Source organism: Corapipo altera, unplaced genomic scaffold, assembly GCF_003945725.1.
Source record: "Corapipo altera isolate COAL_440 unplaced genomic scaffold, ASM394572v1 49, whole genome shotgun sequence".
NCBI lineage: Eukaryota > Metazoa > Chordata > Aves > Passeriformes > Pipridae > Corapipo > Corapipo altera.
In genome coordinates, this window is record NW_020884879.1 from 20,112,493 (window position 1) to 20,130,475 (window position 17,983).

A 17,983-nucleotide genomic window follows, 5' to 3' on the forward strand; every position below is an offset into this window, starting at 1 on the left:
GTTTCCCAACTTACAGGAGAATGGGAGACAGGTAAGTAACAGGTACCTGGCAACAGCACCATCACTCCTCCAGGCATCAGGCCACCCCTGAGGAAACAACAGCTAGAAGTTCCTTGGCAAAACAGGTTACCAGGAGCTCACCAAATCTCACCTTTGATCAGCACACCGACTTATGAAACACAGCACTGTATTAGAAGATCTTCATCCCTTGGACTTAGAGGTATTTCAAGACACAGGGCATTATTATACATATGAGAGATCTTCTAGTGGGCAGATTTCTATTATCTAAAGGTATTCTTGACACTGAAGCACGTGGAGTTATTTATTCCCAAGTGAAAACCTAAGTCTTCAAGACACAGGCTCTGCAAAGACTGCCTGCCTGCATGAGAACTACCCCATGGCACACCTCTGTGCTTCAAGGCAAGCTGCGTTCCTTCAGCTGGGGCTCCCTCTAGGAAGCAAACTTCACAAATGAGATACGAATTAAATGCTGTAAAACCAAAATTCTGTATGAAACTTTACCCCTGGGAAAAAGAAAGAGAAACGAGTGGATTGCTTGTGACAGGTGTTTGCTGTGCCTCTCGTGGCACTACCGAAATGTGCGCACGTACATGGTGAAGGGTGCAGGAGATGGGACCTAATAAAACAAAACTCCACCCACCCTAATCTGCAGAAGGGTGTGGGCAAAACTGCTTTTAAACTTCAAAGTGAAGTTCGTACCATTATCCCATCATACTTAACTAATACTCAAAGTGACTAAAACCTTAAGGGTTTATAAACTATGAGCAGCTGAGCCTGGATGCACTGACTATACAACATAAGGCTCACTACTGTGAACAGCCCACAAAATACCTATTAAAACTCTGTGTACGAAGTTTTAAGTTTGATAACATGAGTGTGCACAGATGAGCTCTTTTAAATAAAAAGTTTTTCTTGCCATAAGTGAGAATCCTGAGTAAGTACAGACTGTTTCCAACCAGAGACTTTTAACAGCCTCATTATGACCTGAAATAAAAGATGCTTTTCTCGTGAATCAAAATTTTTACTGTAAAAATGTGTCTTTTTATTTTCTTAGAGGTTACCTGATTTATTACTAAAAATATTGAAGAAAAATTTTATACTTTTGTCAGTACACATCACATAGTTCACTATATAATTAATGCTTCTGCTATGATTAAAGTTGGTTATAAAGCAACCTTCTGCAAAATGCCTAAAAGTTGTATTTTCAAATCAAGAAAAGAGGATTACCAGAGCAGGAGATACGCTGCTAGGGAAATGACTGATTGATAAAATGGGATATTTGCTATATTGCCAGCTGCCCTAGGTGTTTGCCTGCAGAAAGAGGCTGTACTGCTACTTTCATAACTATAATCATTTGCCAATATACACCTGACAGGTGCCAACTTCGAGCCCGGGTAAAACAAAAGCATTACTACAAGCACCACTTCTGTGATCATATCCCTCTATCAGCTGCAGGGTGCAAGAAGCTAAAATAAACTGTTCATGGATAAGCTGGCCACGCTGCTAGATTGCATGTTACACACATTAAATACCAATTTGCCCAGTTTTGATTACATCTAATACTCTAAGGGAGAAAATAACTGACTTGAGGGGATACACACAGTATCTGTAGTGGATCTTTTCAGAATTAAACCTTCTCAAACTTCATTTTCTAATCATGGTATTGGATGGTTTATTACATTTTAACCATCTTCCTCATCAAACAGTAGGAATTCCTTATTTCATATTCACACAGAAACAGAGCAGCGTTCTTGCTCTCCATCTGCTGGCTCTGCAGCAGCAGTTGACCACGACTTCCAGAACACTCTCATTGCTGAGAAGTCAGCAAGGAACAAGACACAAAGGGTTTATCCTACACCCCTTACTATTAAAATTTTATGAAGTTGTGTCTGTAATGAAATGAAAGTAGACATTACAGAACCAAAAATAATCCCAGAACTTATCAGACAGAAAATATGAAGGTGATGACTTGGGCTTTATGACTTCAAAGAATTCATTGCTTTAATCATACTAATTTCTTCTGAGTAAATTTACTCCAGACTGGATATCTGTTAAGAATGCTATTTGTTTTTATTTACTACATCATAATAATTGTGATTATCACTGATTTATATTACTGATATAACATTACTGACCTCACAGCTTATGATGTGCCATATTCTAGAGTCCTTCTACTTGATCCAAGTGTTAATTTAACAGTTACCTTCAGAATAATCCCACACACGGAGCCCACCATGAGAGTTGGTGTCCAGTCTCTTACTGACAGGTTCTAATAACCAGTACACTAAGTTCTTTTAAAAAGCTAATAGCAAATTAAAAGTTGCAGATATATATTTGCACTCTCGCATGTCTATGAGAGACAGACATACTCCAGTACACATGCTAGCACAGAGCAGAACTTTAGAAGATGGACTCATTGGACAGGTTGGGCTAAAGTGGCAGCCAGTGGTTAAACAAGGTGGTTTAACTTATCCAACAACCTCTGACGTGCCGCATGATCAAACTTACAGTGGAATCAATGGGATAACTCGAAAGAAACTGCTTCTCTGGCTTCCCTAAACACTCCTGTATCACACAACACTGCTAAAGCCGTGGACAAGAATGACCCAGGTGCCAAGGAAAAAGTGACTTTTAAAGCACACTAGTAATATCTGCCAGCATCCCATTTATGTTCTTTGAGGTTTTCACATATCTGATTTCCCACTCACTTGATTTGCCCAAAATTTCATTTTACTCTTTCCCTAACCCAGGGCACTGGTTATCTTGTAGTACTACCACAGTCTGTCCAGATGGTGTTCCAAGATCCACTCCAGCTTCTACAAGGACAGGAGAGGCAGTCATTAGAGGCCCTCCTGGCTCCCTTTTCAGTGGGAAAACTAAAAGACTGTGTAACTGAGATTAGATGGTTTGGTGTGAGGCTGAAGGGAGCCAAACTACGGATCTGCATCATTTCAAACCAGTTTACTTGAATTTGCAGAGGTTTTCAGAGGGTCTCTTGCAAGGAGATCATAAAAAAAACCCACCACACACAGAACACCACACTAAGCTGTCAGAGAATAAGAACGATAACCATAACATCGATGAATGGGAAAGACATAAATAAAAACAGGAATAAAGTGGTTAATTTTCTCAATAAAGGGAAATCATCAGTCAAGTCTCATGGAATGTAATACTTCAATCTATATACAAACTGTCTCCCCTTAAAATCTGTAAGAAGGTTATACTATTTACATTAATAAAAATAATGTTAGTCACAAAGAGATACATAAGCACCTCACAGAGTAGTGGGAATGGGATATAAAGTGACAAATGAAATTCACCATAGGTAAGTGTGAATCTGCACACTGAGGGAAAAATACCCAGACTTCGTGTGCACACTAAACTACTATCTACTGCTCAGGAAAAAGATTGTGGGCTTACAAGACATGATTTTAAAGAAAACATTTGCCTCAGACTGATGCGGTCAAAAACCAAATTGAGCATTTGCTTTTACCTAAGAAAAAGAAAACTAAATAGAAAATATTTTATGCGGCTGCACAAAATAACAGCCTTAAAAAGTGACCCCTTTATTTATCCTCTCTCCTGTAAGAGAATATAGTTGAACTTCCAAGTGCGTAGAGAACAGTGGGAAAAATATCTGGGACTGTTCAGCCTCAAAAAGGAAGGACTGAACGGTGTGACCAGTACCCCCCGACCCTGACCCCTGGTAAACCTCAAGTTTGTGTGACAAACAGGAATGCATTTGAGTCTTGAGTCACAGAAAACACCGAGTGAGTAAAATGGTTCATTGTTGCCTCTAATTTAGGAGTAAGTGGGCATTAAATAAAACCGGTACGATAAGCTAAGAAAAAAATAACTTCATTTATCACAGAGGCTGCGATACTCTGTCACAAGTTATTGCAGGTGGTGAAACAACTGACAGAAGTTCAAGGAGTGTTTTACTGGGGTAGGGGAGACCAGTGAAGGGCTATTAACCAGAAGGACATTATCTCTTGCTCTGGAAGACCCTCCAGCCACAAGCAGCTGGAAGCTGAACAAAAGCACTGCTCCCTTACTGCCCTGTCCATAAACCTTTCCCAGGCACTGGCTATTGTTGGAGACTGGGTACTGCAAGAGGTACTGTTGCCTTACCCAAAGGGGCTGTTTTTACATTCTTGTTTCTGCCACAAGAAGCCACAGGCAACCACAATGAGAGGCTCTGGGGGTAGGCAATCAGCTCCCAGGCAGGCTGGAGAGAGGCAGATGGAACAGCTCAGCTAAGAAGTCCTTCCCTTCGTCTCACTTCTGTGTTCTGCATCCATTCAAAAAACCTCAATTATTTTCAAATATCTCCAGATACGAGTTAAATAGATGCAATTAAAGAGAAGTAAAGTCTTTAAAAGCTACCCTTATACTTAAACCAAAACATTCAAAGACCAGGAATCTCACTACTTACCTGGAAGAAAAACTTAGCCATTGAAAAAGGAAAACACAGATGCCCTGGAAACTTCCTGTTGTTCAAACAAAAATGAAAAGGTTCTAAAAATCACTGGTATAAAAATACTGATGTAAAAATTAAGTCTAAATCTAAATTGAAGGTAATTCAGCAAAACTTTGTTCTTTATTCTCACCAGGAATGCAACTTTGTTTTAACTGGTTTAAATTTTTTAAACAATTTAAATTTTTTATACTTGTACTGCCTCTCATTTGAAGTAATAAAAACCTGAAGAAGTGACTGAAAAATGCATGCTGAACAAACAGTTACTCCTTTCATGTATTTATACCTATTAAAATGCACGCAACTGACTCAGCACTTGTTTTAACACAACTTAATCAAAACCAAGAGATCCTACATTGAAAATGTACACTTCCTGTGACTGAATAGGTGTAGCTAAGAGTTTTTCCATAGCTAACCCTTTATTCTCAGGGAAACCCTCGATAACATACTTTATTCACCAAAAACTCACTGTGACTGACGTTCATCTGACGTGGCAGAGGGTCACACTCAACATCAGTGCTTCAATGAACTAAAACCATGCTCACAGAGTAGTGTGGAAGGCCACCAGTGTCTTTTGACCAGTGACTACCTGTCCTTACTGCAGGATATCACAGATACACCACAACAATGGCAGCTATGGGGCTCTTCCCAAAAAAATGAAGGCAGGCCAGCCAATGCCATCTTCCCAACCCAACCCATTTTACAACACATGAGGATTTGTCCCACCACCTGGCCTAAGAAATCCTCTTGACAAAAGGACAGACTCACTGGTTTCTCAGACAACTGTAGATGGAGAGGAAGGATGGAGAAGGAAGCTGTATGGATCACCAACAGGAGAAGGGTGAAAAAAGTCATCGTAATAATAATAACATCTATAAAACCACCCCTTTATATTTATCTAGAAAAGCTATTTATCTAGAAAAGTTATTGCTTATTACTTGTTTTTTGGAGTGGGAGGAGGAGTGGACACACATGATTTTCTTTCTTCATACACAGCTTCATAACTCCAGTAACATCAAGGTTTAACTCTGCAGAATCACTGCCTATCGTTTGATTCCCAACTCTGTGTACGTCCAACACTTTGTAACTGTACCTTTTGATTGCCAATATTTTTTTTCAGACCCCTTCTCCAACTTGTCAATGTAATTTTCAAACCTAAAGCCAATATTACAGTTTAAAGGAACCAGAAACTGGATTAGCAGCCTCTCAGCTGGGCATCACCTACACATTTAATGAGCACACTCAGTATTCCATCACCCTGATCAATAATGAAAATACTGGTACCATTAACCCAAGGCAGCATCCCATGGAAGCAAACTCAGTGAATCTTTTCATTCAGACAATGAACTACCTGCTGACAATCATGCACTATGGTTTTAAAATGAGTTTTGCGTGTATTGTATAGCTCCTGACTTCCTAATTTGCTATCAGGCCACTGAGATGTCACAAAAACACTTGCTGATGTCAAGCTTCTGACATGCACTGTTTCTCTTCTGTTCACAAAACATATTGAATTAAACATTCAAAGTATGAGTGAAACGTGCTATATACTTAATTTTCAAATAATTTAGCTACAGAATTTTTCACAGTAAATATTCATTATAAATTCCAATACGTATTTTCTCATGGTAGATCTTTATTGATCCTCGGAAGTTCTCTCACAAAACAACTGGTCTCAAACAACTGGGTCAAAATGTTATTTTTACAAGTGTCTAAATACAAATTCACATAGACCTGTTTCATTCCTCAGAATAAACAAATACACACACAAACAGTTTAGAGAAATATAATTTAAGTATGGACTTTGCTCTTCTATTTCTACTTAAAGTGTGTTTTTTATTCGATCTTGTTATTTAGTATTAAATATTAATACCAGTAAAGACTATTTTTGGTACTGAGTTTTTGTACAGTCAGACTGCAATGCATTATTGATGCTGTTGCACCTAAAAGAAGATAACTTTTAGACCTTCACAGTCTGGATTTAGGTGTTTCATTTCCACCGAAATTTAGTGAGAGACAGAAGAGCTCAACTACTGTTAATACCTCCGGAAACTTCCTCAAACTTACAACACATTTTTCTTCAAATACGGGTATGGGACATTTCAATATTCACGCAGAACCCAAGATGCAGTCTTACAAATTCGGGGGGGTTTCTTAATTGTGAAAACCATCCTTGTCTAATTTACAGACACACCAGCTAGAGAAGTACCTACCCCACGGTTTCTCTGAATATGAGCCTCTACAGATACAGTGTTATCAGCTCAATTTTATCCCAAGTCTCTATCTCTGCATTTCTCATTCTAAGATCCAGCAACCTAATCCTGACATTATAAGTAGTTCTATTATTTCATATTTAAATAACAAGTTTGGTGGTTTGTGTTCCATTTAATCTGTATCATCCATCCTATGATAATATAGGATTAATTGGGCAACTTGATGTTATATTTTTCCCACCAGGACTGTAAATAGGCCATAATCTTGGAAAAGAAGTATCTATTAATAATTCTTATAAGTAAATCATCCTCATTCTTAAAAAACATGCAGTAATTCCCAATTTGAAAAGAATCACTAGAGGTCATAAATGTTTTTAAAAAATCTTCTCAGCCTGAAACTTCAAATTCTCCCATTTTTCTGTTTTAAAGTAAGTATTGCACTCATTCCCTACATTGTGCAAAACCAGATTTGCTCTGCCATTTCAACTTGCTCTTCCTTCAGCTGCAGGCCACTATGTGCAGCGAGTCGCTGCAAAGCTGCTTTTATTGACAGGTATCTCCCCCCTCACCACATCCCCACGTCCTTTCTTTTAAAGTCTACAATGGTGAAGCTGGATGGGAAAATGCTTGGGTGCTTTGTTTCAGGTCTGAGCAGCATCTTGCTTTCCCACAACAGGTAGGCACGGGCAGAGAGTGCTGCTGAATGCAGGAGACCTCGCCAGAGGATCAAACCACTAGTTACTGCTACTGTCTCAGGCACCACATATTCTCTACTGACCATGGCTCTTTGCCAAGCTCTAATTAAGACACTTCAGTGTGTCAGGGAGTTAACCCTCTGCTGCACATACCTTCTCCAGAAGCACCAAGGTATGAGCATATTCTTTCTAAAAATACCTGAGCAGCTTTGCCATTACTGGTACTGTGAGGTCTCCAAGCCCTTCAAGTTTTTACCTTGCCAATTCTATAAATGAGGATGAATTAAAGAGGTAGTTGGCACCATGACTTTTAGCAGCATTTCTAAAAGTGAATAAGCATTCCTCCTGTATGAATTTGGTGTATATTGCCAAGTCTATTTCCTTTTGAAGAAAAATTTCTCACTTTGTCAAAGAGTAGAAATTCCTTTAAAAAAAAATAAGAACAGGCTGTAGAAAATTCTTTACTCTCCAAATAGTTTTTTGTTCTGTTCTTGAAGGCTGTAGAGCAGCAATGTTGCTGTAAGGGAAATGAGGAATCTGAACAATCCAGAGCTGCATTTTTATTTCACAAGAGATCAAACATAAACACAACATTTGCTGATCTATCAGTCCTATCCATTGGTCTCACGCAAAGAACAACCACCACTGAACTGAATGAGGGGAAGCTGTGACAATAGTCAGAGGGGGTAAAAGGAAGCCCATGTCGAGGCTGTTTACATCTATTGTAATCTATATTTTCTTCTTCAAAAACCCTGTTTAACCACTGCATCCTGTCTGTACATGGAAATCTTCCCTAATGGAAAGCAATATAAGTCACGATGTGACTGAGAGATAAACTAAGTTAATTTCATTCTAGTAACTGGGGGGAGGGGGGGAATAATCATAACTTGGATATGAAAAATGTCTATGTGAAATAAAACCAACAGGAAAAAGCAAACTGTTTCAACTTTTAAAGAGGTAAAAAAAACCAGAAAATGTAGTTGACCCGCCAGTTGTCCTCATATTGCAGAGTATAACAAGGCATTTGTAATGGAGCCCTTGATTACTTCAGGGCAACAAAAATCTGAATATTACAGAGTCTAAACGAGGTTAATTTGTAAGCCAATTCCACATCTTTGCTCTTACTGTGCATTAGCCCCGGTGGCAGGAAAACCAGAGCTGTTTTCCAAAGCCATTACTGATCTGATCTTGGTTAGGGACAAGTTTTCCTTTTCTGAAATTTAATTATTTGCTTTAGACAGCATGTTAACAACTAAAATATCTGATCCTCCCTATACCTGTATTTCTGGAGAGCAACACCTGAGTTCTTCATTTCGAAGAAATCCAGAAACCAACATACATTACATAAACAAGCTCATAATGTTGTCTTAGTATTAGACAATACTGCCCATTTTTAAATCAAAATAAATGAGATGCCTAGTGGGCTTAAGAATTTTTTTTAAATTTAATAAGAATAATTTCAAATGTTTTGTACTATTTCAGTTCTCTGCTGAGATAAAAGCACTTTTTTAAAAACCCGAAGAAAATTTTTATAAGAAAAATGTTAACATTTAGCTGGATAGTTAGCAGAACCACAAAGTCTTTTCCACAGGCTGTATAAAGACAAATCCTAAAAGGAGTAGTGGCAACAGATAAGCCTTTATCTACAGGTATTGCCCATTCCTGTGCTTCACTGCCATATTTTCTTTACAGGTGTAATCCACAAGCACTATGTATTGGAAAAGGGCTGTCCCACTTGGTGCTATCGGAACATTAATTCCAGTACCCAAAAGGTATGCCCTCAAATATATTTTTAGAAAGGTTATTTCAGTTTCCATACAATTCTTTTGAACTCGCAGGGGCAATGTGTGCCAAGTGTGCTGTTGTTTTTACACAGAGGTTATAATATCCTTGGGGCCCTTTGTTGAAACAAGACAACTAATTTCTCTCAGAAACCTGTTTTCTTTTTGACTCACACTTCAATCTCCTTCTAAGAAAGGTACATGAATTAAGCCCATTTAGATTATCGTTACATATGCATCATATGAATTGCATATTTATGCAAGGTTTGCCTCGATTTCATTCATGTCACCTTACTGCTCCAAAACACTGAGCACATAATAATTCCCACATCTAAGTTTTCAACCTTTCTTTCATTATACAGCACCACCTTCCAAACATACAAGAGTGGTTAATGCCTATTTCAGTAAGTCGGTGATGTATCTAAGGAAAAATCATCTTTGCCACTTTGAAAAGTGTATTCTTATAACTCCTTTTGAATGACATGCTGAATTACAGCTGACACATCACAGGATGCACATGACATCAAAACTGGGGTATCCAAACTAAAAGTTTGCTCAAGTTTTACTTATTAGGTCAGGGGAAAACACAATTTAATCAGGAAGCTTCTTGATCTCTGCTGAGAATTGTCATTTCAAGTTCTTTCTGAACTTCCTTTTCATATTTGAAGCAGAACAGGTTTTCTCAGTTACAGAATTAAAGTATTTTAAAGAGTGTAAGGCATTTACAGACTTCTACAGGGTAAATGTTCAGTCTCATTTGTCTACTCTACAGATAATACAGCTTAGGAGAACACTGAATTAGACCATTGCGTCTTTTAGATAAACATTATTCCTTGGTATTTCCTTTACAGTAGAAAAAATCAGTGGCTGCTGAAAAGGAAATACTCTATTTTGATTATTTGTTTTAAGTAGAGAAATGGGCAAATGGTTTAGAAGATAGAGCTACAGAGGTGAGAAACAACAAATTCCTAAGACTATCTAGTATTTTTATGAACTTAATACATCTACTAGGAATGCATAAACAGAATTTTCTGTATATTTGGAAAAATTCATGTTCATGCAGAGGCAGCAAAGATACTGTATAGAGTTGATATAGCCTACAAGGAAATTTATTCCTTCCTGCAGCAATAAATATCGAACAGCCAAAGAGTCAGATAATTGTGAAGATGTAATTTGTCTTTTGCTGGAAGATGGACTTGGTCTTTCCCTACTGTCCTCTGCCTGAAAAACATGATAATGCCAACACATTTCTGGATACACTTGAAATATTTTTAGTTTGCACTTTTTTACCCTTACTTCTTGCATAAGGAAGCCAGTCTGTTCCCTAGAGGCCTGTAAGGATTAGAAAAAGGTAGAAATCAAGTAAAAAAATCAACCCACAGAGAAAGAGAAAAAGCTAATTACATAACAGATGTACAAGACCATTTTAGAGATCCACAATACAAGCAGATCCCCTTGAGTCTGAGCAGATCATCTTTTTTCTCTCCCTGCTCCATGAGTGAAAAACCAGCTCTCCTCTGTAACACTGGACATGCCTTTGAAGAAAAATGTTTCACTCCTTTGGCAATTACAGTCCTCCCATAACTATGGAAGATTTTATATATATATAAAAAAATATATATATTTGCCACAAAATGTAGCACCTACTCTCCCTGTTGCATGACACTTCACATTGCAACAGTGCTTCAGAATAATTGACTCCAAAGGAGCAGCACAGGGATGCAAACGCAAGGAGAAGCAGCTAACCATTAATTCCTGCATGAGATCCCTTGAAGCAGGGATTTATCAGCTGGCTGCATTCCTCTCCTGCTCGGCAGCCAGGGCTGCCCAGCACTGAGTGTGCTCTCAGCTTTGATGTGCCATGAAAGTCACCTCGGGCCATGTAATGCTCTCTTTTATTTTCTATAGTGGTTGTTGTCTATCCCAACCACTGAAAGTTGCACAGGACAGAAAAGCAGGCTGTTTTAATAATTATGTATGTTATGTAGAGATCTCTTCCCTCCCAGCAGAAGGGGGGAGAGCAGAAGGGGATGAGAGAGAGGATGTGCCAGACTAATTCACATGCAAATGTGCCTAAGTTCCAAAGTACATTAAAAGAAAAAGCAGTTCCCTAAAATAATTTATGGCCAGGAATGTTTTATTACCCTTGTACACCTACCACTAAGTTTTGAAATGCTGGCCTATTGATAATGAAGGTTTGTTATCTAGAAATCCTGGCAACTCTTCCTCTGGGGACCAGAACCATTGTAAACTTCTCAGTTTAGAAAAAAAAACAGTTAATGTGGTGGCTATTTGCAGAACTGTACTGCACAACAGGATGACAGAAGTATTTTGCAGCTTCTCCAGATCTAAAAACCCTAAATAATAACAGCCAAGCCTGCAGCTATGGGAAAAATGTGATGCACAGTGTAGCAGAAATACCCAAGTAACTGCATTCGCACTTATTTCTGCCTACATGGATAAAGTATCCACCTTGTTGACCTGTCAGTCTCGCTAATCCACCCTCTATTTTCAGTTAATATCATTAAAGTTCAGCGCTTCAGAGCCTGGAGGGAGAGGCGAGCACCTCATCCCCTTTTTCCACGGGGCGGTAACCAGATGTCAATGGCCGCAGCTGTGACTACATAATTACCTGTTTGCATGAACGCGGACCGCAGTTTAGATTTAATAGGTCAGACGACAATGCAGCAAAACGCATTTAGCCTACGATTACCCCTTTTCAAACATTCTCTCGCTCGCAACTTCGACCCTGGGAACATTGCGGGCACAGACTCGGGTCAATAAGAAACATTGGCCGGCACAATGGGGCTGGCCTCAAACAGCGCTGTTGACAGACACCGGCACAAAGGCGGTGAATAGAGTCCCCCTCAGTTCTCACACAGAGCGAAGAATGAGTCAGTGTACTGCCGCTTTAGTGCTCTGTTTGTACAGTGTATACAGCTTTTGTCCCGCGCCACTGTTCGACGCTCAATGGGGGCGAAAGAGCCGAGGAAGTGAAGGCGGAAGAATGGCTCGGCGCTCACCCCGGCAGCCAGCGGTGGATCCCCTGCGCTGGATGGCTCCGGTGGGAAGCCGGGAGATGCCGGTCACGCGGCTCCCGCCGCCCCAGCGCTCGGCCGCGCACATCGTGCTCCTGACCTCGGGCGAAGCCTGCGTGCGATGTCGCCGCTGCGGAGACAGCCTGGTAGTTTTAAGCAACGTATTCTATCTCCTTCAAAAACACAGTAATGTGCCCTCCTGCCCTTCCCTCCCACCATGACACAATTCACGGCTGCCACTTCAACCAAGAAAGGAAATTGAGCGTGAGATTTGGAATTACAGTAGCTCTATGTCCCTCCAAAACGTAACAATAACCATGTAGTCGTAGTTTTAAATCCCCACTGCAAATGTTTAAGGAAGTGAGAAGGGTAACAAAAGACAACCACAGCTGTACATCTGTATTTCACACACAACATTTAGATTGTGCAAATAAAGGGTCAGGGAAAATTTATCACATACATATTGTTCATGAGCCTCTATATTAGTTATCTATTAGCAGAGAAAAAAACCCACTTCATGTAGATTATTGCTACTCTTCAAATAATGATTTTTGTCAGCTTCCCCTTTAGGGAAACAGCACTTCTCTTATTTAAATTACCATGCTTATAAGCACTATTAAGAAACCAAAGTAGCCCTCTAGCAAAACATCAGAAGTGTTATCTTCACCTGCTTTATATCACAGAATCACAGGATGGCCTGCGTTGGAAGGGACCTTAAAGATCATCTAGTTCCAACCCCCCTGTGGTGGACAGGGACATCTTTCACTAGACCATATGCAAAGTATGCAGACTTTTTTCTAAGGAGTGAAATCTTTCCTTGCAAAGAGTATTTAGATTTTTGAATGACTAGCATGAAGCTAGTAAAAGAGATAGCAACTGCGCTTTAACTCATGCAGACCGTACTACAGATTATACAGGTTATACATTATAAAGCAGAGTGAAAGAACTGTTTAGTATGTTGTAAGACTGTGAATTGGTTAGAATTAAAAAAAAGGAGAAGAAGAAAATTGCATTTTAGAATAAAAAATTCCATGGATTTCCATGAATGGAACACAAAGAACATTGTTCATCTTATTACTAATAGCAAAGGTAGTATTAGCATGCTCTCTACGGCTCTTTAAATTTTAGTTTTTAAGTTCAAAATACTGGAATGTTACTACATTAACTAGCTACAGAAGAAAGCTTCAGATTACTAAAAAAAAACGATGTGTATAATGCCAGAAAAAAAAATTAAACCCAAAAATCGAAAGTTTAATTATGTGTGAGCCAGTCAGAGAGATTTTGAGCGTCTTGAAGCCATGACCTTCACTCTTGGAAAACGAATTGAAAGCGAGTAACCTGAAAGATATGTGAAGAGCATTACCTTATTCTCAGATACTTCATTTTAAAACAGCACAAAAATTTCTACTCTTTATATCTACATACTGCCTTATTTAAATACGGCAGGCTGCTCTGCACACTACCTATAAGACCTATGACTGCACTCGAGTATACTGGCACTGATTATGTAAAGTAGGCAAACACTTGTACAGGTGCCAAAGTATGCTTGCAAGCTTACCAGGGATCTGATCCATCACGTTCCTGAATGGAGTTTTTAGTTCACTTTAAAGGAGGAAAATCCTCACCTTTCAACTACAATTAGGGTTCTTACGTACCCCGCCACAAAAATACTCATAGATCTAAAGGCTGATTAACAAAGCTGGAAGAATTAACATCTAGCAGGATTATTTCTTTTATTATGAACAGGAGAAAGACCTTCCGAGTTCGGTCTATCATGGAAAGAAAAAAATGGAGACAAACTGTGCTCTACCAGTTCTAAATGGGGAGAGATGAAGAGCAGGCCAAGAGCTTATGAGTCAGGATTAAAGGGAGGGCAAGGGCAGGTGACATAGTGGGGGTCTACTACAGGTCACCTGACCAGAAGGACCAACCAGATGAAACCCTCTACAGACAGACAAGAGCAGCCTCACAGTCACAATCCCTGGTCCTCATGGATACCATCTCAGTACCTGTTGGAGGGACAGAACAGCAGGGCATAACAACCCAGGAGGTTCCTGGAATGTGTTGGTGATAACTTCCTTCTCCAAGTGACAGAGGAGCCAATGAGAAGAGGTGCTGTGCTGGGACTTTTGCTCACCAACAAGAAGGGGCTGCTGGGGAATGTGAAACTCAAGGGCAACCTGAGCTGCAATGATCATGAAATAGTGGAGTTCATGATCCTTAAGGCAGGGGGAAGGGCATACAGCAAGCTCACTATTCTGGACTCAGGAAAACAAACTTTAGATTCCTCAGGGATCTGCTTGGAGAGCACCATGGGAAAAAGCCCTGGGGGGAAGACGGGCCCAAGAAAGCTGGTTAATATTCAAGGATCACTTGAAGATGAAGATGAAGAGGATGCATCTCAACAAAGAGGAATTCAGGCAAAAACCCCAGGAGGCCTGGGTAGATGATGAAGGAACTTCTGGATAAACTCAAACACAAAAAGGAAACTTTAAGGAGAGTAGAAGCAAGGACATGTAGCTTGGAAGGAACACAAAGAAATTGTCCAAACAGCCAGGGATCAGGTTAGGAAAGCTAAAGTCCTGACAGAATTAAACCTGGCCAGGGCTTGTCACGGGCAACAAGAAAAGCTTCTATAGGTGTGATAAGAGGAAGACTAGGGAAAATATGCACCCTCTTCAGATGGAAACAGGAGACCTGGTTACCTGGGATATGAAGAAGGCTGAAGTATTCAATTTACTTTTTTTCCTCAGTCTTCACTGGTAACTGCACCAGCCACACCACCCAAGTCGCAGAAGGAAAACCCAGGGATTGGGAGAATGAAGAACCACCCACTGTAGGAGAAGATCAGGTTCAAGACCATTTTAGGAACATGAAGGTGCACAAGTCCATGGGACTTCATGAGATAAATTCATGGGTCCTGAGAGAACTGGCTGGGGGGCAGGGCCGGAAGGAGGAACCAGCAGCGGCAGCAACGATGAACCTGGACCGAGTCTCCAATGAGGAGAAACTGGAGTGTGCTGGAAACACTTCCGGGGGGGTTCCTGCTGCTGCCCTTCCTGTGGGTGATGAACGTGGTTTGGTTCTTCTGAGAGGCCTTTTGGGCCCCCCCCCATTCGGGGAACAGCAACAGATCAAACACTACGTGGTGCGTTCTGCACTGGGAGCGGGGCTCTGGGGGTTCTCCCTGGGGTCTGGATTGGGCTCTTCCAGACTCGCCGCGGCTAATGGATTTATTTTTTTCCAACATGATGAGGTTCAACAAGGCCAAGTGCCAGGTCCTGCACTTTGGCCACAATAACCCCAAAGCAGCGCTACAGACTGGGGACAGAGTGGCTGGAGAGCAGCCAGGCAGAAAGGGATCTGGGAGTCTGGATTGACAGGAAGCTGAACATGAGCCAGCAGTGTGCCCAGGTGGCCAAGAACACCAATGGCATTCTGGCCTGGATCAGGAACAGTGTGGCCAGCAGGACCAGGGAAGTGATTCTTCCCCTGTACTCAGCACTGGTGAGGCCACACCTGGAGTGCTGTGTCCAGTTCTGGGCCCCTCAGTTCAGGAAGGATATTGAGGTGCTGGAGCAGGTCCAGAGAAGAGCAACGAGGCTGGTGAAGGGTCTGGAGCACAAGTCCTGTGAGGAGAGGCTGAGGGAGCTGGGGTTGTTTAGCCTGGAGAAGAGGAGGCTCAGGGGAGACATCATCACTCTCTACAACTACCTGAAAGGAGGTTGTAGCCAGGTGGGGATTGGCCTCTTCTCCCAGGCAGCTATCAGTAAGACAAGAGGGCATGATCTTAAGCTCTGCCAGGGGATGTTTAGGTTAGATATTAGAAAGAAATTCTTTACAGAGAGGGTAATCAGGCACTGGAATGGGCTGCCCAGGGAAGTGGTGGATTCTTTGTCCCTGGAGGCTTTTAAGATGAGACTGGATGTGGCATTTAGTGCCATGGTCTAGTAACCACGGCAGTAGTGGATCAAGAGTTGGACTCGATGATCTCAGAGGTCCCTTCCAACCTGGCTGATTCTATGATTCTATGATTAACAGGCTACACCACTATCTATCATATTTGAGAAGTTGTGGCAGTCCAGTGAAGTTCCTGCTGACTGGAAGGGGAAATGTAACACCCATTTTTTTAAAAGGAAAAACAGAAGACTCGGTGAACTACAGGCCAGTCAGTCTCACTTAAGTGCCCTGAAAGATCATGGAGCAGCTCCTTCTGGAAACTATGCTGAGGCATATGGAAAATAAGGAGGTGATTTTTGACAGCCAACATGCCTTCACTAAGTGCAAACTGTGCCTGACAAATCTGGTGACCTTCTACACTGGGGTTAGAGTGTTGGTGGATAAGGGCAAAACAACTGACGTCATGTACCTGGACTTGTGCAAAGCATTTGGTACTGTCTCACATGACATCCTTGTCTTTAAACTGGAGAGGCATGGATTTGACAGATGTACCACTCAGTGGATAAAGAATTGTCTTGGATGGTCGCACTCGGAGAGTTGCAGTCAACAGCTCAGTGTCCAAGTGGAGACTGGTGACAAGTGGTGTTCCCCAGGGGTCAGCATCGCAACAGCACTAACAGCTTTGTTGGTGACATGGGCAGTGAGACTGAGTGCACTGTCAGCCAGTCTGCTGACAAGACCAAGCTGTGTGGTGCAGTCAACACACTGGATGGAGGGGATACCATCCAGAAGGACCTTCGCAGGCTTCAGAGATGAGCCTATGTGAGTCTCACAAAGGGCAACAAGGACAAGAGCAAGGTCCTGCATGTGGCAGGCAATTCCAAGCATAAGTACAGGCTGGGCAGAGAATGGATTGAGAACAGCTCTGAGAAGAAGGACTTGCAGGTCCTTGCAGAGGCTCAATATGACCCAGCAATATGCACTTGCAGTCCAGAAAGCCAACTGTGTTCTGGGCTGCATCAAAAGAAGTGTGACCAGCAGGTTGAGGGAGGTGATTCTTCCCCTCTACACTGAGACCCCCACATGGAGTAGTGCACCTATCTCTTGTACTGCCAATGTAAGAAGGACTTGGGCTGTTAGAGTGACTCCACAGAAAGGTCAAGGACATAATCAGAGGATGGTGAGATACTGGACCAGGTTGCCCAGAGAAGTTGTGGATGCCTCATCCCTGGAGGTGTTCAAGGCCCAGCTGGATGGAGCTCTGAGCAACCTGATCCAGTGGAAGGTGTCTCCACCCATGGGTGGTGGGGGAGTGTTGAAACTAGATCTTTAATATTCCTTCCAACCCAAACCATTCTTTGACAAATCACCTCAAACCTCCTTTCTCATTTTATTTTTTTTAAGCTTAAATCACTGCTTAGCAAGTTAAACCTAGCCTAACCTACTCCACACATTATTCCTTTTCATTCACTTCCTATAATTTAATTTTAGCTAAGTGCACCACTGGTGTGTACACCCTTAGCATACTCTTAATACACCTTGCAGAAGCAGATAAATATCTCACAAACCTCCACATTAGACCAACGTGTGATTCAACTCACCAAAAGTCCCAGAAAGGGATATTTCATTTGCTGCCACGCATCACTGCTGCTCTCCCAGGCTGGCAGCAGCAGCAGCAGCTCTGCCTCCTGCCAAGCAGAGGATCACAGCTTGTTTACTGAGCTCTGTGTGGAGGAAGCAGAGTGCGTTTCAGTCTCGTCTCCAGCAGCCCTGTCAAGCCAGCTGCCAAGAACCGTCTTGAAAGGCTTCGGGGGGAGCAAAATCTAGTACATAGGTGGTAATAGACCGGGGACCCAAA

General features: G+C 41.4%; 2 protein-coding genes across 2 annotated transcripts in view; one reads left to right on the forward strand and one right to left on the reverse strand.

Annotated features, from left to right (window-relative positions):
• MRPS28 (mitochondrial ribosomal protein S28) overlaps positions 1-17,983 on the reverse strand; it is a 78,848-nt gene that overhangs the window by 32,816 nt on the left and 28,049 nt on the right. Inside the window, exon 3 of the mRNA XM_027638690.1 lies at positions 2,784-2,837. Within this exon, the coding sequence (XP_027494491.1) occupies positions 2,784-2,837 (54 nt within the window). The remainder of the gene's footprint in view (positions 1-2,783; positions 2,838-17,983) is intronic.
• PSENEN (presenilin enhancer, gamma-secretase subunit) lies at positions 15,203-16,941 on the forward strand. Its single transcript, XM_027638903.1, is given in 4 exon segments — positions 15,203-15,246; positions 15,248-15,344; positions 15,347-15,453; positions 16,779-16,941. Coding segments are annotated over 4 exon segments (411 nt in total).